Genomic DNA, 23263 nt, shown 5'->3' on the forward strand with positions numbered 1-23263 from the left:
TTAGGAAATACACGAGAACCTGATCTCAGCCAAACCCGCTATCCAAATATCAAAGTACTATGTATGATCAAGAGAGCTAATTTACTAGGAAAAATCACTGCTCTAGTGGCTCAAACCCCAACCAACTGCAAATCACCTGATTAGTCTTGACGACAGATACTAAAAAAGCAGATTTTTACAAGGTCACGCCGCCGACGCCGCCGCCGCCGAGGTCAAAAAGTCGGCGCGCCGCCGCCGGCCAATTGTATATCGGCGCCCACCTCTAGTCAAAAGAGGTTTTAACCGATTATGAGTTTTGACTCTAACACAACTACTTATACTCGTAGTGTTAAGCTAGATGTACCGTCATTCTTAAAAGTACATGACGGCATTGCTTTATACTAACTAGACTTATCCTGTCACTAAATATGCATACAAAAACTCTACAGCTATGAAAGTTTTCCACCTTATTGCATACATTATAAAGGTTGAATTAGCTAAGAAACGTCACGGGGTCTGGCTTTATTAATTGTTTAATGAGGCGCCTTGACATCGGCGAATAATCTTAGATTGTTGCCAAATAACGAGTTTGTTGAATGCAATAGTGTATGGCTATGGAGCTAGTGCTAGTGTTTTGAGAAACTTAGGAATGCTAAAGTGCTGTAATGCATGAAATTAGGATTATAAATGGGGAATAGTGAAAGCAATCCGAATCGGTAATAAAAATATATATTGAAAGTATGTAAAGTTCTGATAAAGTCTTTTACAATTTATTTTACACAGAGCCGAATTGCGGCATCTTCAAAATTAAATATTAAGATAAGAATCTTAAATGTCGTCTAGATGGATTCACGCTTATCGTAACGATTTGATGCAATAATTAAATAAATTCTGTCAAACTTTCAACTTACTATCATGAGATTTGTAACAACATAAAGTTTGACCAATTTATTGAGTCCGACCGAATCACCTCATGTTTATACCTAAAAGTCGCCCTGAAGCGTATTTACGATTTGTGTGTCAATTTGAAATCAAAAACTTGGATTGAAAGTGCAAAGACTGGAGTGAATGTGCTTTCCGCCCGCGGCTTCACCCGCGTGAAATTTTATCTGTGATAGAAAAACTTAATCGTAACTTAATAGGGACGCCCTATTTCAAAAACCGGGATAAAAATTATCCTTCCCGGGACACAAATTATATTTATGCCAAACATCAAAATCGGTTCAGTGGTTTAGGCGTGAAAGCGACACAGACAGACAGAGTTACTTTCGCATTTATAATATTAAAGTATAGATACGAGTAGACTAGCGGCCGCCCGCGACTTCTTACGCGTGGATCCCGTTTTACCCGCTAAGGGGTGGACTTTCGTAAAATCCTTTCTTTACGGATGCCTACGTCATAACATCTACCTGCATGCCAAATTTCAGCCCGATCCGTCCAGTGGTTTGGGCTGTGCGTTGATAGATCACTATGTCAGTCAGTCAGTTACCTTTGAGTTATACAGGGTGGAATTTTGTAATGCCACCTGGAGGGAAAGTACTCCTAATACTGTCGATAGAAAATTTTACTCAAATAAAACATTCCTTTATTTTGAAAAGAATTAGAACCAGTATTAGGAGTACTTTCCCTCCAGGTGGCATTACAAAATTCCACCCTGTATAATTTAGATTATAACGATCTTACGAATATCTCACCTCATAAAACATGTAAGACGACAGCAACACTTGGAAGGCGTTGTACGCTACCAACGTGTTCTTAATCTGGAAAGGTTTCCTGGTCTCCATGTAGAGGGGGCCGGCCACCATCACGAAGGCAAGGTAGACCACCACCATCGCCAGGGTGGGCAGCGGCGTGTCGAACAGGAACCATCCTTGCACTCGGGGGTCTGGAAATAACAACTACTGGTGAGAAATGAATACACATTTTATTTGTTCATATCGTCAATCGTTAAGCCTGGGCGCAGATCACCGACCTTTAGGCTGGGTTGCACCATCTTAATTTAACTTTGACAAACGTCAAAAATCTGTCAAACTTCATTAAAAAAACACCGATTATCCTCAAAGTTACGGTGTCAAAGTTAGGTGGTGCAACTCAGCCTTAATTGGCTGATAGTTGGGTCTGGCTGTTAATACTGATTAAGATGTATGAAGATATTATAAAATTACCCCGATTTGATATCGGCCGATTCTTTATACAAATTAAAATCGGGCCCAACTATCAGTACCTGTACCTAGGCTAACACATCATACTAAGGACTGATTTTTCAACCGTCGGATATAAATTTTAACTGAATCAATATAAATAAAAATGAATTGATGTTCGTTAGTCTGATTAAAACTCGAGAACGGCTGGGCCGATTGAGCTGATTTTGGTTTTAAAATGTTTGTCGTAGTCCAGGGTAGGTCTAAACGGTGAGAAAATACGCGCGCGGTATTGTTTTTCTGTGATAGACAAAATTACGCGGGCGAAGCCGCGGGCGGAAAGCTAGTCATTCATATTTTTTCCCATACTGAAATAGGTGTCAAACTTATTCTTCAGTTAAATTTTATTCGTCGATTGAAAAACCAGCCTTAAATATTTGTCTTGCAAAATAGCAATTAATACAATGATAAGATCTTGCAGTTTTTAGATTGACGTGCTGTCGTTGTTCCAGCATAATAGAATAGGTATTTTCCCTACCCTAATCATCCCAAGGGTATTGTAAAAGGTGACTATTAGAGGAAATATAGAAACAAATATAGGAACACCAAGCCTCTGCCTGTTTGGTCAGCCTGGGCTAGCTTCTGGTAAATTGGAGAGGGTCGTGCAGGAGTACTTGAGTAGTGGAGACTTAAGTAACTTCACGAAAATGATGCTCATCATCATACAGGGTATCCCAGAATGGGTGAATCAAACTGCTAGGGGAGGTAGCTCTACTAATGTACTATCCTAAAAAAAATACGAAAAAAAATTTAGGTTCGGATTTTTTTTTAAAATAAAGTGCACTAAACTAACTAAACTCGAAATCTAGTCATTATTTTCAAAAGTTTGTTTACTGATAAATAAAACGATCATGTACAATTATCCNCTCCGCCTGAGCGAAGAGTTGGTTGATGCTCTCCAAGTTTGGGAGCCAGTTGCGGGTGAGAGCACCAGTGTTAGAAAAACCTTGTTAAAATGTCTCCTAAAACTTTCGAGACGGTGCTTGTTACCGCCCGCACCACCCCCGCTTACCCCGCTACACCACCGAGCACATGCGGCTGCCAACCCGGGAGAGCGGGGGTCTGACCGATAACCCTCCCGCGTAATAATACCATTTTTCTGATTTTATGAATTTTTCCATGAAAATTTAAAATATATATATTTTTTAATATTTTTTTGGCATCAGTGTCGTGTATACTACCAACCCTGAGATGGGCGTTGTTTTACAAAAGCACACCCTGTATTTAATGCTACCTTTGATATTTTAAGGAAATTTGTATTCAGCCAACACCACATCAGATTATTTATTGCAAAGTAACACCTATATTACAACGCTATTAATTATGGCGTCAAGCTAGATGTGCCGTCATTTTCAAAAGTACATGGCATTGCTTGATACTAACTGGACTTATCCTGTCAAGAAATATACATAGAAAAACTCTACAGCTATGAAAGTTTTCCACCTTATTGCATACATTATAAAGGTTGAATTAGCTAAGAAACGTCACGGGGTCTGGCTTTATTAATTGGTTAATGAGGCGCCTTGACATCGGCGAATAATCTTAGATTGTTGCCAAATAACGAGTTTGAATGCAATAGTGTATGGCTATGGAGCTGGTGCTAGTTTTATGAGACTCTTAGGAATGATAAAGTGCTGTGTAATTCATGAAATTAAGATTATAAATGGGGATTAGTGAAAGCAATCCAAATCTATACTTATAATAAATCTGTAGAGAGGTCAATTCTGTACATGAAATATATTTTCAAAATAACTATCAGGGGGTGATTAGTGATCGATGCAATCAGAAAAATTTTTGTCTGTCTGTCTGTCTGTCTGTCTGTCTGTCTGTATGTTCCTTATAGAAACAAAAACTACTCGACGGATTTTAACGAAACTTGGTACAATTATTCTTGTTACTCCTGGGCAGGTTATAGTATACTTAGGAATTCCCACAGGAACGGGAATTAGCGGAAAATCCTTTAGTATGAAAAATCTAAACCACTTAAGTTAGACGCTTGAAATTTGGTATGCAGGTTCCTTAGTAAACTTAAAGCTTAGTACAACAGGATATTGCAAAATTCACACGGGAACGTAGTTAGCGGGAAAAAACATTTGTATGAAAAAATCTAAACCACGTAAGGTAGATGAAGGGGGTAAAACGGGATCCACGCGTACGAAGTCGCGGGCGGCCGCTAGTAATTAAATAAATTCTGTCAAACTTTCAACTTACTATCATGAGATTTGTAAAAACAGAAGTTACAATCCAAGTTTGACTGATTGAGTCCGACTGAATCACGTCATGTTATACGTACGACTAAAAGTCCCCCTGAAACGTATTTCCGATTTGAAATCAAAAACATGGATTGAAAGTGCAATAACAATAAATGTGGAATAAATTATTTATTTGTTTATTAAGGTACAACAACAGATTGCAAATCATGGCTTAAAAATAAAGTACATTGAACAAAGATTAACAATTAATTATGTGATACTAGCTTTCCGCCCGCAGCTTCACTCGCGTGAAATTTTATCTGTGATAGAAAAACTTTATCGCGTGCTTCCCCCTATTTCAAAAACCGGGATGAAAACTATCCTATGTCCTTTCCCGGGACTCAAGCTATATTTATGCCAAATTTCATCAAAATCGGTTCTGTGGTTCAGGCGTGAAAGCGACACAGACAGACAGAGTTACTTTCGCATTTATAATATTAGTATAGATAGATTAGCGGCCACCCGCGACTACGCGTGGACCCCGTTTTACCCCCTTAGGGGTGGAGTTTCGTAAAATCCTTCCAACGGATGCCTACGTCATAACATCTACCTGCATGCCAAACAGCCCGATCCATCCAGTGGTTTGGGCTGTGCGTTGATAGATCACTATGTCAGTCAGTCAGTCAGTCACCTTTGAGTTATACAGGGTGGAATTTTGTAATGCCACCTGGAGGGAAAGTACTCCTAATACTGTAGATAGAAAATTTTACTCAAAGAAAACATTCTTTTATTTTGAAAAGAATTAGAACTAGTATTAGTAGTACTTTCCCTCCAGGTGGCATTACAAAATTCCACCCTGTATAATTTAGATTATAACGATCATACGAATCCCATCAAAAACAATACTTGTCAAAAAAACCAAGTCTCGCAACTCAGTTGTTCTACGGTAAAAAGTTGTGAGATCCATGTAATACCAAGTCCAGGCCAGGAAATCTTTAACGTTTTACATAAATTATTGACTTGGCCATCGCACTAAATAATTTAATTTACACGTGTTTTCATGCGATGGCCAAGTCAATATATTTATGTAAAACGTTAAAGATTTCCTGGCCTGGACTTGGTATTACATGGATCTCACAACTTTTTACCGTAGAACAACTGAGTTGCGAGACTTGGTTTTTTTGACAAGTATTGTTTTTGATGGGATCTCATTTCTTTTTGTATTTTGTAGACAGCAGTTATGTATCTAGAAAACTGGACCGAAATTGAAAAATTTTACTCGACTTGGCGGTTGCACTACCGTGCCCCCAAATATTTTAGTTTTTCCTTGATTCATACACCAAACACTACTTATATTCCAAATTTGAAGCTTCTAGGTCTGCTAGAAGTGCCTTAGAGTTTTGATGATCGGTGAGTCAGTCAGTGAGTCAGTGAGTGACAAAATTAAGTAACTTTGACCCGTTATAATTCTTAAACTACTGGTTCAAATTGAATGAAATTTTAAATATACCGTGTTTTTACAATGCCTGCATAGCTAATGAAAATTCAGCCTTCTAGTTTTATCCACAACGAAGTTACAGGCGGTCGAAAATGGCCTGAATTGCTTCGAGAAAAGGATGGTACGGCCGTGCCGCTTTTTTGCTCGACTTGGTGGGGGCACTGCCGTGCCCCCAGATATCTCACCTCATAAAACATGTAAGACGAGAGCAACACTTGGAAGGCGTTGTACGCTACCAACGTGTTCTTGATCTGGAAGGGTTTCCTGGTCTCCATGTAGAGGGGGCCGGCCACCATCACGAAGGCAAGGTAGACCACCACCATCGCCAGGGTGGGCAGCGGCGTGTCGAACAGGAACCATCCTTGCACTCGGGGGTCTGGAAATAACAACTACTGGTGAGAAATGGATACACATTTTATTAATTCACTAGCTGTGCCCGCGACTTCGTACGCGGGAAAACCCGCTTTCGCAACATTTTTCATTGCTGCTCTGCTCCTGTTGATTGTAGCGTGATGTTGTATAGCCTATAGCCTTTCTCGATAAATGGTCTATCTAACACTAAAAGAATTTTTCAAATCGGATCAGTAGTTCCGGAGATTAGCGCGTTCAAGTAAACAAACAAACAAACAAATAAACTCTTTAGCTTTATAATATTAGTAAAGATATCGTCAATCGTTAAGCCTAGGCGCAGATCACCAAATTTTAGTTGGCCGATAGTTGGGTCGGGCTGTTAATACTGATTAATTATGATTTAAGTAGAAGTGTGCACATTACACCGATTTGATATCGGCCGATTCTTCATTCGAATTAAAATCGGGCTCAACTATCTGACGACTAAAAGTCGGTGGTCTGCGCCTAGGCTAACACACATACTAAGGGCTGATTTTTCAACAGTCGGATAAATTTTAACTGAATCATATTAATCGGATAAATTTAACTGAATATTTTTTCCCATACTGGAACTTGTGTCGAACTTATTCTTTAGTTAAAATTCGTCGATTGAAAAATCAGACTTAAATATTTGTCTTGCAAAATAGCAATTAATACAATGAAAGATCTTGCAGTTTTTAAATTGACGTGCTGTCGTTGTTCCTGCATAATAGAATAAGTATATTTCCCTACTCTTCCTAAGGGTATTGTAAAAGGTGACTATTAGAGGAAATATAGGAACACCAAGCCTCTGCCTGTTTGGTCAGCCTGGGCTAGCCTATGGTAAATTGGAGTGGGTCGTGCACGAGTACTTGAGTAGTGGAGACTAAGTAACTTCACGACGATGATGCTCCATCATACACCCATAATTATTATACCTATCCTAGTAGCATTGACAGCAATAATTTATACCTATCCTAGCACATACCATACTAACATGGGCACCATTGTATTATGCCTGTCCGAATAGCATAGCATACATATCTAGCGAACCCGGCTGGTGATAATATAGGAGAATGTAGATTTATAATACGAGTTTGTAAGGTATAATGACTCATTCTCACTTAAAGTCGATCGAAATTAGAAATTTGTGCAAATTTTTTCTTGATCGGATTCAAAGTTTCTTTTGAAAGCTGCGCCAATGGCTGTTTTGCAAATTTATGTCCTGGGAATATGCACATTTTTCTGTTCTTATCGATACTCGTATGTTAAAGAAAGATCGCGTGGGTAGGCTTGTATCTCTAAGAGATGATCAGGCCGAAGGTGGAAGCGAGCTTCACCCGGAATTCTCAACCACAGAGGAACTGGCTATCTTACCTCTAACTGCCGGAACACAACAATGCTGTTAACATTGTTGTTATGGCGACAAGACTGAAGGTGGTGGTAGCTAGCCAGGCGGACTTAGAACAAGCCCTACCACCAACCAAACCGAACAGAAAAATCTGCAGCCACTGGGAATCGAACCCGGGACCTCTGCGTCTGAAGCAGGTGGTCTTACCACTAGACCACAGAGGTGGTTAATAGCCCAACGGTATCGGTGTCCAGTAAGATCCGAAGAAAGCGGGTTCGAACCCCGCTAGACTACTGAGGGAAACCCACTCTTAACACAAGTTAGCTTACTACGAGAGGTCAATGTGCCTATTTTAATAAAATTAAATAACATACTCAAAAATATTTTTCCATCCACAACGAAATGTAAAAATAACTCTCGATATATCATTCTTAAAAAGCGTTGTCATCAAATATCAAATATGTTTTTAGCTAATGAATGTACAATGTAGAGAATCTTAAATATGTATTATTTATTGATATGTTATGTTAGGTCAGTAAATGAAACATGATACGATTTACATAAACGAAACTTGTACCTATTAATAGTTAGAAATACAAAATAGTTTTACAAATCATCGAAAAGTATTTTCGTTAGTGACGCTTTCTGGTGTCCGTTGTTTTTAACCGACTTCAAAAAAGGAGGAGGTTATATTTTCGGCTGTATGTATGGTTTTTTTTTTCAATATAATTTTAGAAACTAAGACCACAGAANAAATAAATCTCTTCGGCGAAAACAGGATAATTTAGATCGAACTTCACTTGGTAAGTTCGTTTGATCATTCAATTAATATTAGCAAGATTAAACTCCAAACGCAGCAATTATAGCCAGATACTTAGGCAAGCTAATTTATTTTCAAATTTAAAAAAAAAATTTTGTTTCCTTATGCGCTTTATTTTTTTTAATATAATTTTAGGGGTAGTACAGTCGACAGCACATCAAGCTATACATTTTCGTTGCAAACTCGCCCCTATCGCAACTACGTAAGATACCGCAGTGTTTACGTTGACGTGCTGTCGACCGTACATTAGTAGAGCTACCTCCCCTATCAGTTTGATTCACCCATTCTGGGACAAGTATACCCCATAATTATTATACCTGTCTCAATAGCGCGAACAACAATTTGTACTTATAATACCTAACATAGTACTCGTAGCATGGCATTCATATAGCTATCGCGGCTGGTGATAATATAGGAGAATGTAGATTTATAATACGAGTTTGTAAGGTATAATGACTCATTCTCACTTAAAGTCGAATTAGAAATTTGTGCAATTTTTTTCTTGATTGGATTAAAAGTTTCTTTTAAAAGCTTTCGCCAATGGGTGTTTTGCGAATTTATGTCTTGGGAATATACACATTTTCTGTTCTTATCGATATGTTGAAGAAAGATCGCGTGGGTAGAGTTTTCGAGACGACGATACGATTTAACCGCCTCTTTGGTCTAGTGGTAAGACCACCTGCTTCAGACGCAGAGGTCCCGGGTTCGATTAACAGTGGGGGCAAATTTTACTGTTGGTGGTAGGGTTTGTTCTAAGTCCGCCTGGCTAGCTACCACCATCTTACCTAAGTCTGTCGCCATAACTACGATGTTAACAGCATTGTTGTGTTCCGGCAGTTAGAGGTAAGATAGTTCCTCCGTGGTTGAGGATTCCTGGTGAAGCTCGCTTCCACCTTCGGCCTGATCGTCACTTACCATCAGGTGAGATACAGGTCAAGAGCTTCCTCGTTGTGGATAAAAAAAAAACAATAGCCCAAAGATGTCAGTGCCCAGTAAGATCCGAAGAAAGCGGGTTCGAACCCCGCTAGACTATTGAAGGGAACCCACTCTTAACACAAGTTAGCTTACTACGAGGGGTCAATGTACCTATTTTAATAAAATTAAATAACATACTCAAAAATATTTTTCCATCCACAACGAAATGTATGAAAAACCCTCGATATATCATCATTCATAAAGAGCGTTGTCATCAAATATCAAATATATTTTTTGCTAATGAATGTACAATGTAGTGAATCTTAAATATGTATTATTTATCGATATGTTACGTTAGGTCAGTAAATGAAACATGATGCGATTTACATAAACGAAACTTGTACCTATTAATAGTTAGAAATACAAAATAGTTTTACAAATCATCGAATAGTATTTTCGTTAGTGACGCTTTCTGGTGTCCGTTGTTTTTAACCGACTTCAAAAAAGGAGCAGGTTATATTTTCCGCTGTATGTATGTTTTTTTTTCAATAATATTTTAGAAACTTAGACTGAGTTGCATCACCTTAACTATAACTTTGACCGGTGTTTTTGTATGGAATTTGAAAGACTTGACGTTTGTCATAGTTAAATTAAGCTGGGTTTAGATTTAAAAAAAAATACATAAAAAAGCAACAAAAATATCTTACTACTAAATATTAATAAAATACATGATGTTTAAAAATATCCGTAAAAGTTCTCCATAAATCCATAAAGTTCTCCAAGAATGTGTATTCTGAGCTTTAATTATAGGCTTCGTTGGAAAGTTGGCCATTTGAATCCAGTAGTTTATTTATTATGTTTCACACTCACAAACAATGCAAACATTATTAATCATAGTCTTTTTCACACATAGACGCTACTTTGTTCCATGATTCATTATTTTTAGTATCTATAATTTATTACGTTAATGTTCTTTTATACATAGTGGTTATAAATTTCATTTAAGGTATAAATGTAATCAATGACAGAAAGAGCGTACTTTTGTTGGGAAATAAAATAATTTTACTCAAACTCTGATTACCGCTTTTTTAAATTATATTAATTAATTAAGTTTATTTTTGCTCAAAAACATAAGTTTTTTAACTATAAAAAGGGAAATACGAGCATAGCAGAGTAACCAACTATAAAAAGGGAAATACGAGCATAGCAGAGTAACGAACTTTTGAATAAAAAAATATTTAATACACAAACATAGGCTTACCGTAATTAAAAGTGAAATGAATATTTAGTCCAGTTATATCACACTAACAATTGCCCCACCCGGACTCAAACCAAAAAGCTCAGCTGTAGCTCGTTACCACCAAATTGTGTTTCACGAAGGGAACATACAATTTATTGTATTTAATGAAGATTGATAACGAAACTAGTGAAAGTCGCGTACGAAGTTTCGTTCATAACTGACCTTTATCAAAAATATCTCAAGGTTACTCGGTCATTAAGATATTGAGCAACTCTTATGTTAAGGCCACACTAAGTTAGCGTAAACCTTAATGGCTTTGTTTGCTTCTGTTTTTAAGGCTGAAACTCTGTCAGCTGTCATTTTACTCGCTGACACCAGTCAAGGCATAAAATATGACTTTCTCACGCTACGCTACGATCATAGCCGTTTTTAAACATAATTATTAACTAGCGGCCGCCCGTGACTTCGTACGCGTGGATCCCGTTTTACCCCCTTAGGGGTGGAGTTTCGTAAAATCCTTTCTTAGCGGATGCCTACGTCATAACATCTACCTGCATGCCAAATTTCAGCCCGATCCGTCTAGTGGTTTGGGCTGTGCGTTGATTGATCACTATGTCAGTCAGTCAGTCACCTTTGAGTTAATATATTTAGATTATGAATTCCGACGACATCATAAAGCAGGAAGGCGCTTTGACGCAGGCCGCTACCAACCGGGCAACATGGAAGTCATTGGGGGAGGCCTATGTTCAACAGTGGGCGTCCTATGGCTGAGTTAATGATGATGAAGATGAATTCCCTTATAAGAAACGAGGAACGGTAACAATGTTTAAACGATACTATATTTCTTATGTAAATAAATAAGCTTAAGTGTATTACAAAGTTATAAGGTTTTTTTAAAGGCTTTAAATGAGAAAATAACTAATTTTCAATCGTATGTACAAAAGACATCAACGCACTTTGGTATCGTGCGCACACGCATTGAAATATTGAAATGTATTCATATTTTCGTGAACGAATGAAAATTACAAAAATTACCGTAGAATAGACCTTATAAATATTTAATTTTCAAAATGAAACTGTTAGGGATACTATTGTACATTTAAAGTAGTCTCTATTAAAGTTCTCTGCTATGTAATAATTTGAGTACTTATCTGTTATAAAAACGAGCAGTCTTATGTTCATAGATGTGCATTGTGCCTGTATGTGTTATATTCTTTGCTATTAAGTCATAATATAATTAGAGATTATTCAACATTAGTTTATTGTTACGGCAATAGTGATTAATTGAAAATTATTCATAATTACCGATCATTGTTGTTAATAACCTACCTTAAAGTAAGAAATTAATCATTTATCGATGATTACATAATAATGTAACCTTAGAACTAACAAATGCCATAAAAGAGAACACGGGCTTGTGTAGTTACAGCGATTGTTTACAACTAGGTACACATTTTGATATCAAGTTTGGATTGTTTTTTGCATAAATTACTTCGTTTAATTATTTTTGGATAAAAGTGTTAAAATAGGTTATGGTGCGGTGGGGGATTATTAATAATAACAGGTAATTATGATTTATTTTCAACTAGCTTTCCACCCGCGGCTTCACCCGCGTGGAATTTGTCTGTCACAGAAAAACTTTATCGCGCGCGTCCCTGTTTCAAAAACCGGGATAAAAACTATCCTTTGTCCTTTTTCAGGACTCAAACTATCTCCATACCAAATTTCATCAAAATAGGTTCAGTGGTTTAAGCGTGAAAGCGAGACAGACAGACAGACAGACAGAGTTACTTTCGCATTTATAATATTAGTATACATTAGTATAGATTTATCACACGTAACATTTTTCACAGTAATAAAAAGTTGTCTATAATTTAAAGTTATAAGCAGTGCACATTGGTCATAAGACTCAATTGATAACGACTGTCATTACAAACCACTGCTGCCCAATTTCGACTTATATCTAATCATTGTAATTTAGTGCGCTTCGAATTCAAAATTCGTCTGATTTCGCGCACGTTCTTACGCATTTATTATGTTAATGTTTTTCAAAACTACAACCAGTGGGTTTTAATAAGCGGACTGCCGAAAATGTGAAAGTAGCAAGTCTAAACGCTCGGCTGATAAATACTTTCTATATTATTTGGTGAGTGTGAAGCAAGTTGGATGTGACTGTGAGTGAAGAGAAGAGTATGGAGGTTTTGGTAGTCTGTGAGGAATGTTGAATTAAATACTTTTTTCAATGATACGCCTTTATTTCAGATACTTTGACGTAGATGGGTAGGTCAGATTATGTAATAAAAATACTGAATCAACGTAAAAAAGAAATTNACCCACACGGCACGAGTTATAGCGTCAGGGAGGAAAACCCGACTTATTTTTATATAGTAGATAGTCTTTTTCACACATAGACGCTACTTTGTTCCACGATTCATTGTTTTTAGTATCTATATAATTTATTACGTTAATGTTATTTTATACATAGTGGTTATAAATTTCATCTATTACGTACTTTTGGGAAGGTAAATAATTATGAACTGAAACTCTGATTACCGCTTTTTGAAATTACACGCAATAAAAACATTAAAAGTGTGCGCCTTAGTTTTTGAGCAAAAAGAAACTTCGAATATACATAAGCATTGACCAAAAATGTAGCAGAGCTTCACTTTACCAACTATAAAAAGGGAAATACGAGCACAGCAGAGCTTGTTCGCTTTATTATCAAGGTAGGGGTGGATATAAAACGTTCGTTCGTTCGTTCGTTTCAACCAAATGACGTCCACTGCTGGACAAAGGCCTCCCCCAAGGTTTTCCACAATGAACGGTCCTGCGCTGCCCGCATCCAGGCTCTTCCCGCGACCTTTACCAGATCGTCGGTCCACCTAGTAGGAGGCCTGCCCACGCTACGTCTTCCAGCCCGTGGTCGCCACTCGAGAACTTTCCTGCCCCAACGGCCATCGTCTCTACTCGTATCAAATATAAATACTTTTGAATAAAAAAATATTTAATGCATAAACATACACCGTAATTAAAAGTGAAATGAATATTTAGTCCAGTTATATCACACTAACAATTGCCCTACCCGGACTCAAACCAAAAAGCTCAGCTGTAGCTCGTTACAACCAAACTGTGTTACACGAAGGGAACATACAATTTATTGTATTTAATGAAGATTGATAACGAAACTAGTGAAAGTCGCGTACGTAGTTTCGTTCAAAAGTGACCTTTATCAAAAATGTCTCAAGGTTACTCTGTCATTAAGATATTGAGCAACTCTTATGTTAAGGCCACACTAAGTTAGCGTAAACTTTAATGGCTTTGTTTGCTTCTGTTTTTAAGGCTAAAACTCTGTCAGCTGTCATTTTACTCGCTGACACCAGTCAAGGCATAAAATATGACTTTCTCACGCTACGCTACGATCATAGCCGTTTCTAAATATTTATTATGAATTCCAACGACATCATAAAGGTAGTAAGTAATGTACTTAGTCTTATTTATTTACAAAGTTATAAGCTTTTTTAAAAGCTATAAACGAGAAAACAATTAATTTTCAGCCTTATGTACAAAAGACATCAACGCGCTTTTAGTATCGTGCGCGCACGCATTGATATATTGAAAATGTATTCATATTTTTCGTGTACGAATGAAAATTACAAAAATAACAGTATATAGACCTTATAAATATTTAATTTTCAAAATGAAACTGTTAGGCCCTTTTCACACGTCCCGGTTCCGGCTAATCGGCGCCGGGTATCCGGTGGTGAAGTGTATGGGCATGGTACGTAGCTTTCACATATTCCGGCGTAATTGTTACTAATTTGTTTTAAAACTAACTTACTATATTTAATACTGTTAATTAAGACAATAATATAATACTGTTTACGCAATATTTTAACCATGCTGTGTGTACACGTTATTTGAGTGATGATCTACATCTAAGCATAAGTTACTTTCTTTATATATTATTTGTGATTGTTACTTGTTGTGTATGCCTAATAATAAATAAATAAATAAATAAATTAATCCGGCATACCCATACACTTCACCACCGGGTACCCGGCGCCGGTTAGCCGGCAACCGGAACATGTGAAAAGGGCCTTAGGGATACTATTGTACATTTAAAGTTGTCTCTATTAAAGTTCTCTGCTATGTAATAATTTGAGTACTTATCTGTTATAAAAACGAGCAGTCTTATGTTCATAGGTGTACATTGTGCCTATAGGTGTTATAATTCTTTGCCATTTCGTCATAATAAAATTAGAGATTAATAAACATTAGTTTATTGTTACGGCAATAGTGATTAATTGAAAATTATTCATAATTACCGATCATTATTGTTAATAACCTACCTAAAAGTAAGAAATTAATCATTTATCGATGATTACTTAATAATGTAACCTTATTACTAACAAATGCCATAAAAAAGAACACGGGCTTGTGTAGTTACAGCGATTGTTTACAACTACACATTTTGATATCAAGTTTGGATTGTTTTTTGCATAAATTACTTCGCCTATATATTTTTGGATATAAGTGTCAAAATAGGTTATGGTGCGGTGGGGGATTATTAATAATGACCGGTAATTAAGAATAATTTTCAATTTATCACATTATTTTACCGTAACATATACTGACACTCGCAAAAATATGGAATCACCCTATTTGTTTCGAGCGATTACAAAAACTGCAAAAACTAAATGACTATAGAATGGTACCATTTTTATTTGTATAGAGACAATTAAAAATGGTACCATATTAAAGGTAATATTATTAACTTTAAACTGATACCACAAATACATACATAGTCATTTAGTTCTTAAAATCGCTCGGAACAAAACACAAGGGGGTGATTCCATATTTTTGCTCGTAAGTTTAAATATAATAAGTATAAATATTCACAGTAATAAAATGTTGTCTATAATTTAAAGTTATAAGCAGTGCATATTGGTCATAAAACACAATTGATAACGACTGTCATTACAAACCACTGCTGCCCAATTTCGACTAATATGTAATCAGTGTAATTTAGTGCGTTTCGAATTCAAAATTCGTCTGATTTCGCGCACATTCTTACGCATTTATTATGTTAATGTTTTTCAAAATTACAACCAGTGGGTTTTAATAAGCGGCCTGTGCCGAAAATGTGAAAGTGGCAAGCCTAAACGCTCGGCTGATAAATACTTTCTATATTATTTGGTGAGTGTGAAGCAAGTTGGATGTGACTGTGAGTGAAGAGAAGAGTATGGAGGTTTTGGTAGTCTGTGAGGAATGTTGAATTAAATACTTTTTTCAATGATACGCCTTTATTTCAGATACTTTGACGTAGATGGGTAGGTCAGATTATGTAATAAAAATACTGAATCAACGTAAAGAAGAAATTCTATATTTATTTTAGAAAAAACTACTATTTGCGCCAATTGGTTTCGTCAGAGGTAACGTTTGCAGAAGTTGAGATTGATACAATATGCAATATCAGTGACTAGTGTCTTCATGAAAGTAATAGGAAAATTACATCGATTATTCTGGGTATTAAAATTATTTCATATCACAGTAGTGTTGTGTGTAGACACAACACTACTCACTGCAGATTTTAAGGTACAATTGAATTGTACTCGTACTCCGATAGGTGAAACCTTCAGTCTTGTAGCTGTCAAATTCATATTTAATTTTTGGTTACAAATGGCTCTTTATTTAGTTTTAAATAAGGCTTGCAAACCGGATATCTCAAACCACAATAGATTATTATTATCATCAATGAAAACTAGAACAGTGTCATTTTATCTTCAATCTAAATGTGGACAGTTAAGCTGCCCACCCATCCAAGTCTAGCCACGGCATCGCGTGCGCACCCCACGTGGTAGTTACCGCCATTGTCTTCGATCAATGAGCACTTGCCTCCGATAGTGCCTTGACCCAGTCGGAAGAGGCAAAATATTACGTTGTTGTCGAATCTGTGAAGCCGTGAAGCCAGCTGACTAAAATATTGTGAATTGCTTTGCAAAACTTGACAATTTTAATAATAAGGTGTCTCAATTTCATGTTTTACTTCAAATGCTTATCAGCTTCAGATGCCACAATTTTTACTTGATCTCCAATAAAATTTTAATCGCCGACGCAAAAAGAGGGGGGTGTTATATAATTTAAACGTGTCTGTCGGTGGTATCGTAGCTCCCAAACGCATGAACCGATTTTCGTTTAGTTTTTATGTCCTATTTTGGAGCGCACTGTATTTCACGTAAAATATGGATTTTCATGAATGGCATTGTACGAGTACTGGTATCTTACGAATAGATTTCATGAATATCAATGCATCGTAGTGAGATACATATTTTATAATAAATATTTTATAACGCTACCCTCTCCGTTTCGCCATAGTAAACGGAGAATTGGACTATACTCTCCACTATATCCAGACGGGTTGGAGAGGCAAACTAATATTGTAAACATAATTTATAATTAATCTATTGGTAAAAAATAAGCCCAGTGACACAATGCACGACTGTCATGAGAAGAGTCGCGTGAATGTTTGGAGACAAAAACCGTGAGAACAATGCACTTGTATTGTGGCTGCCGTGACCTTATCAATATAGTAAATAATCGTAACCTTACCTAATGTACCGGCTCTTATGTTTTGTGTATTATTTACTTAAATAATTAGACCAATTTGAATTTAAAGTTTGACCAGTTCAGACCAGAAGTGGTCTAGGTAATCTATGTTGAGGTAGGTAGGCAGTTACAAACTAGGCAATTTTTCATTTACTTAGACTGAGTTGCACCACCTAACTTTAACGGTAACTATAATGATAACTGGTGCTTTTTGTATCAAGTTTGAGAGATTTTTGACGTTTGTCAAAGTTAAAGTAAGATGGTGCAACCGAGCATTACTGTTAAATTGCATTAACGCATTGTATGACTACGGTTCTCTGTAAGGCCCAGAACAGACGGTGAAACGCAACTGCAACGAAACTGCAATTGCTAGTTACTTTTGAGTTGCATCTAAGTTTCTGTCATAGCGTCCGTTGAGAGACCACACATGACGCGACCAGTTTGAAACTTTCAGTTTCAGTTTCATTCATCAGAATCATCAGAAAGTTGCAGTTTCGTTGCAGTTGCGTTTCACCGTCTGTTCTGGGCCTCAGAGTTGTAAAAAGAGAGTTTCTCTGCAGTGGGTGAAATAGACTACGAATATTAGGAATTTCAATTAACTTTGTTGATTGTCTAATAAAGTATTACAAAACAATAATAGTTAACATGATATCGCATCTTGTAGGTTAATAATATTAATAACTAGCTTTCCGCCCGCGGCTTCGCCCGAGTGGAATTTTGTCTGTCACAGAAAAACAATATCGCGCGCGTATTTGCTCACCGTTTAGACCTACCCTGAACTACGTCAAACATTTTAAAACCAAAATCAGCTCAAACGGCCCAGCCGTTCTCGAGTTTTAATCAGACTAACAAACATCAATTCATTTTTATTTATATAGATAGATATGCTTACCTGAGACTCGTTCAGCCAACATCCAATATTTGTTGATAATCTCAGTCCAGTTACTGTCCGAGTAGTAATCATCTATAGCGATCTTCACAAAGCCCGACATTTTGGTAGAGTCAATCAACACTAACGCACTAATTCGGTTCTACACTACACACTCACTTCACGGTACTAACTTAAAGTTAAAGTCACTGAGCGGATCGTAGGTAACTATTTGCAACCAGCAAGCTGTCACCTGGAAAGAAGAGAAAATTATATTTAAAACCGGCTAAAACAAATGAAAGTGGCTAGTTTTGAAACAATTACACAAACAAATGAAAGTCGACAGGCTAAGAAAAAAAGTTTTAAAACAATGACACACGAAAATGAATCGCGAAGAAAATGTTCGGCCATAAAATTAAATCGCATGGATAGGCTTTGACGGGCAAATTACCTTTTCCTTAATGACCATTGCTTTCACTATTGCGAATATAATAATAGCTAACAGATTATTAATAAAAGTAAAATGAAATTTAAGGCAGAATACCAAAGAAAATAGTTTTTTTCAGCTTAACAATATTGACAACTTTTCAGTAAATTATCAAATCCAAAGGGAAAAACATATTTTAAGTGACACATNAGACACATAAACAGTGAAATGTAAATTCTACAATCACTGGTGAAAGTTAAAAAAAAGTTTTGATCACATGCAATCCTAAAACTACCCATAACTACCTAAATTTTTTGTTGGATCCAGCCACCATCTTTCCGCTCCGATGTCGTGAGATGCGAAAATCAAAACCACGAGAGGCATCCCATCGCGCTGAACGAAAGCGAAAATATGAGAGCTTACGCGAAAGTGCGCGAGCGCTGGCAGTTCGACCGCGTTTGAAAACGCCGCGCGAACCGACCAATGGGAAGCCTTGTTTCTCCCACACGAACGCAAGGACGTAAGCGCCATAGTAACGCCATTCAATTTTCAACCTTCACACCTCAATTTACGATTGCTTTTTACTTAAGCGTGTTTCGCAAAGCCTTATTGTAAGGTGGAAAGTTACTCAGAATTAAACGTTAAGCGATGATCATAGAGGAGGATTTGCGTTGTATTTTTATGGGAACTGACCAGTCCAAAGTACGGAGACGTTTTCCAGCTACGTGCACAGTCACACACTCGTTTGCTTTACCATAAAAATTGGGATTATTTAAATCTAAGCACTAAAGTGGCTGGCACCGTTTGGCTGAAACGGAACTACAGTGGAAGTATTATGGAAAGCCTTGGGAGAGGCCTTTGTCCAGCAGTGGACGTCATTTGGCTGAAACGAACGAACGAAGCACTAAAGTGGTTTTAATATCCTACAGGTAGTTTGTAATTTCCTTCACGCAAAATCTGGACCATTTCGCTAACACTAGACAATAATACGAGACTAGATCAAACTTTCAGACTCTAAAATCATTATTTTTACCCAAAAGTGATTTAATACGTGAGAAGATTTCAGCCAAAAAATACGTCTGTACCTTTTTAAGCATATCAAGCTTTACAATTTTATCGTAAAATGGCGCTTAATACATCTACACAAGATGCCGTGTTTCAAGCCAAATATGCCGTGATCTGTGCGTTGCAACACGATCATTGTGTCCCAACTTGGAGTTGAAACTTGGCCGGTTATACACGAGATACCGTTGTGAAATGTATCTCCGGACCTTCGGTTCTAATATTTACTCGTATTATAATAACCGTATTGGATCCTTGACCGGGTTGTGATTCAAGGTGTGAATGGCTGAGCACGCAAACATTTTCATGTTATGAAAACACTTATGATGGAAAAACTTTAAATAAGTAGGTTGGTACATGATGTCTGCCTTTGCATGAATCAAAAGAATGATTTTATTTTTATTATTTTTACGTTCAGTCAATAGCTAACTATTGTTAATATGTAACTTTTTTGTCATGTTGTTACGTTTTGTAATTTATGATGTTTGTTTATTGTTGTGTATAAAAAAAATCATATAAGACCTTACAAACGTATTTGTAAATTTAAAATTAAAATAATTATTAAAAAAATATTTAGTACAGCGATTTACTTGTTTTAATTTATTTCTAAAAAGTAGCACAGACCTACATGTTTATAGTACTTTTATTAAAAATATTAAGAACATTTAAGTCTTTGCTTACTAAAGTAACAATTTTATTATATCTTTGTATGAACACAGAAGTAGTTTTTTTATTACTTGGTCTGAGTGAAGGTACCTTGATATCTTCAGATGGATCTTCGTAGCAAATACCTCGTACATCAAATTATAATGATAGTTCCACAAACTCTCGACAGAGGGCGTCTTAGCTTTCGCCGTAGCCGTGGTTTGAACTTGTGCCAGTTTGGCCACAGTCAATGCCAGGAAATGGTTATGGGCGCACTTGAAAAAAAAATGGTCAAGTGTGGGTGTTTTTTTTTAAACTTTTTATTTTTTTGCAGTGATGATGTTATATGAACTTTTTACTTTTTTGCTGTTATTTGTGATTGTTGTGTAAAGCCTTTGTAGTGAATTAGTGATTTGAAGTCTTAGGTTCGAGTCCAAAGCTAGATAATTTATTTTAGAAACCTTAAATATATTGGGACACTATCATTATCTTTTAGCCATAAGACGTCCACTGCTGAACATTGGGATAAATTTTGGGACATGTTGATAAATAATTAATTAATCTAAAGTAATGGTAGTACTTATTTAAACGATGAAAGCTTTTTATACACGCGTAGACTTAGAGTCAAATCATGATGGTCATTGATCACGATGATCTTGCATGGTTTTGGATTGATGGTGTGGATCATTAACTGAGTGTTTGGACAACTTACTCACGTTTTCACTTTCATATCTCTCTCTGGACTTAAAAGCTCAGTAAATTGTAATCTACTTATTACACATTTGCTTCTAAGGCTGAGTTGCACCAACTTATTTTAACCGTAACTTTAACAATGACCGGTGCTTTTTGTATGGAGTTTAACAGATTTTTGACTTTGTTAAAGTCAAAATAAGATGGTGCAACTCAGCCTAAGCATTTTTTGGTAATTAATATTTTGTTTTGCACAATGTACTAATAATAGTTATGTTAGCCCCTCATGCTCAATTCATACATGCTTGTATTACGAGGTTCACAACAATAGTCTAGAGGCAGTGGGGTTCAAACCAGCGTCCTTGTCGCCTTCTTACAACTTAATCATATACAGGGTGATTTTGTTATCAGTATCCAAAATTTACAAATACAACTTTATTTTAATTATTCTTAATAAATATTTTTTCTATAAACGAAGCAAATTATCCACGTGAGTCAACCGAGTCAAACCGCACGCAGCGGATAAAAATAATTAAATATGAAAAAGAAATATAATTGTTTTTTTACGTAAATCGATTAACTTACTGATTTTGAGTCGCTCCTAAAAATTTGGATAGTGATAACAAAATCACCATATATTTTAATTGCTTTTAGGTTTCAAAAGAATGTGGAAATTATGTAAGCATTACCAGTACTTGATAACTCAAAAAGTAATTAAAAAGGCCTTAGCCCACTTATTTGCATGACATTGAAACTGGTCAAAATATTGACACGACATTTCACAATGTGTTAGGAAAGTCGGCCTTGTCCAGCGGATTGTAGATTCCTCGGTTTTTATATAATTACTCGTTTCAAGGTCAATGCACGACTAAAGCTCGGTGTTGAGTAAGCGCGACAAAATTTGGTAGTGCACAGCTTTAAGCTGTTTTAAAAATAAAGCCATTTTTGATTCAATGTTATTATCGAACTTTTATGTAATTTTTTGAGGCAGGAGTAAAATGAACTGCTATTAGTATATCATAGTTAAAACTAACTATATCCCATGGCTTCGCTTGTTTGATTTTCGGTCTGTTACAGTTTTTGATTGTGTGCGTCAGTCTTTATATTTTAGCCCTCTGTCAAAAACAGGGATAAAACTACATATATGTTTTTGCTCAGTTCTCAACAATCAACATTAAATCTCTACATCAAATTCTAAATCGGTTCAGTGGTTAAGAATTGAAATGGTTAGACGGACAGAATTACTTCACAATATGTATATGTACGGATAGCTCAGAGTTTATCCTGTGTATCAAAAACACTCATAGATCCGTATCGATAAATACAACTGATCGATTACCACATATTATAGCTTAGTTCAGTATGACAGTTAGTACAGATTCTTGCGAAATACATAGCGTTGGAGTGACGAATTGATCTATTGATGTAAATGGACTGTTCTACTTTACTTGACAAGTGGTTAAAACGACATTTAAATGATGAATAATGAGATAATAGATCTTGATACTAAATTATTTGAAGGCAAAGTGAGTCATGAATGAAGATTGAAGACGATTGATTGGGATTTGACTTCGAAATCAAACATGTTCATTGAATATCATATCAGTATCATTGGAGCCAATATAATCGTAAAGCTGCTTCACCGATACTTAAGCCAGCTATAGAAAATCGATGCTTTTTTCTCATCCAGTTTTAAAATCCGCAAAGAAGAAATTCGGCAGACGACCGAAGCAATTGGCATATTAATTAAATAATTGATCAAGCTAAAATGCCAAAGAAATAGCAATACGTCTGTCATAGAACCAATGATATGGATTTCCGATACCACATACGAGTATGTATTGTCAAACGTGCCTCGAGTGAATTAGCCATTTTCTTCCAAATAAATATTAGCATTTTTTTTACCATAGTTTATGTTAATCCTTTCCGTGTGTTTCTTTTTTGTTCTTATTATTATTATTAATCATACTCTTAAAATCAAAACCTAACACATACAAATAACGCTAACATAACTAAATCTAGATGGTCACCATAATAATCTCATTTACATGACTCTAGGCATAATAAATACGGCGTTTCAGCACAAACTCAGCGTAGACCATAACTTGTAGAGCATTTTCGCAATGCGCGTGAGTTTGTTTACCCGACGGCGCGTGGTGAATACTAAGTGACTGAAACTTATCTGATGCTGTCACAAGAAATATGAATAGTGGCCACTTGGCCTAATGGTTCACGTACTGGACTACAATAAACTTTGCTTAGTCTACTAAAACTCATTTATTTATGCACTTTTACACGTCCCAGTATTAACCCTACCACTGCTTCAGGACAATAAATGGGCCAGTGCTGAAAAGAAGCAGCGCAAGAAACTCAGTTACTTTGTCAGCGTCTATTTCAAGG

At 36.3% G+C, this 23263-nt stretch overlaps 1 protein-coding gene across 3 annotated transcripts in view; it reads right to left on the reverse strand.

The window, feature by feature from the left end:
* LOC114354382 (elongation of very long chain fatty acids protein 7) overlaps positions 1–23263 on the reverse strand; it is a 72196-nt gene that overhangs the window by 27193 nt on the left and 21740 nt on the right. Inside the window, exons 1-3 of one of the 3 annotated variants that reach the window (XM_028306746.1) lie at positions 18772–18895; positions 18064–18292; positions 6056–6246 (exon numbers count right to left, since the gene is read on the reverse strand). In XM_028306746.1, the coding sequence (XP_028162547.1) occupies positions 6056–6246; positions 18064–18163 (291 nt within the window). In that variant the 5' untranslated portion in view covers positions 18164–18292; positions 18772–18895. Of the gene's footprint in view, positions 1–1673; positions 1862–6055; positions 6247–18063; positions 18293–18771; positions 18896–23263 lie in introns of those variants that run through there. The other 2 variants (XM_028306747.1, XM_028306748.1) reach the window with 2 other exon arrangements.

Source organism: Ostrinia furnacalis, unplaced genomic scaffold, assembly GCF_004193835.3.
Source record: "Ostrinia furnacalis isolate ACB-3 unplaced genomic scaffold, ASM419383v2 OfSCF2047, whole genome shotgun sequence".
Taxonomy (NCBI): Eukaryota; Metazoa; Arthropoda; class Insecta; order Lepidoptera; family Crambidae; genus Ostrinia; species Ostrinia furnacalis.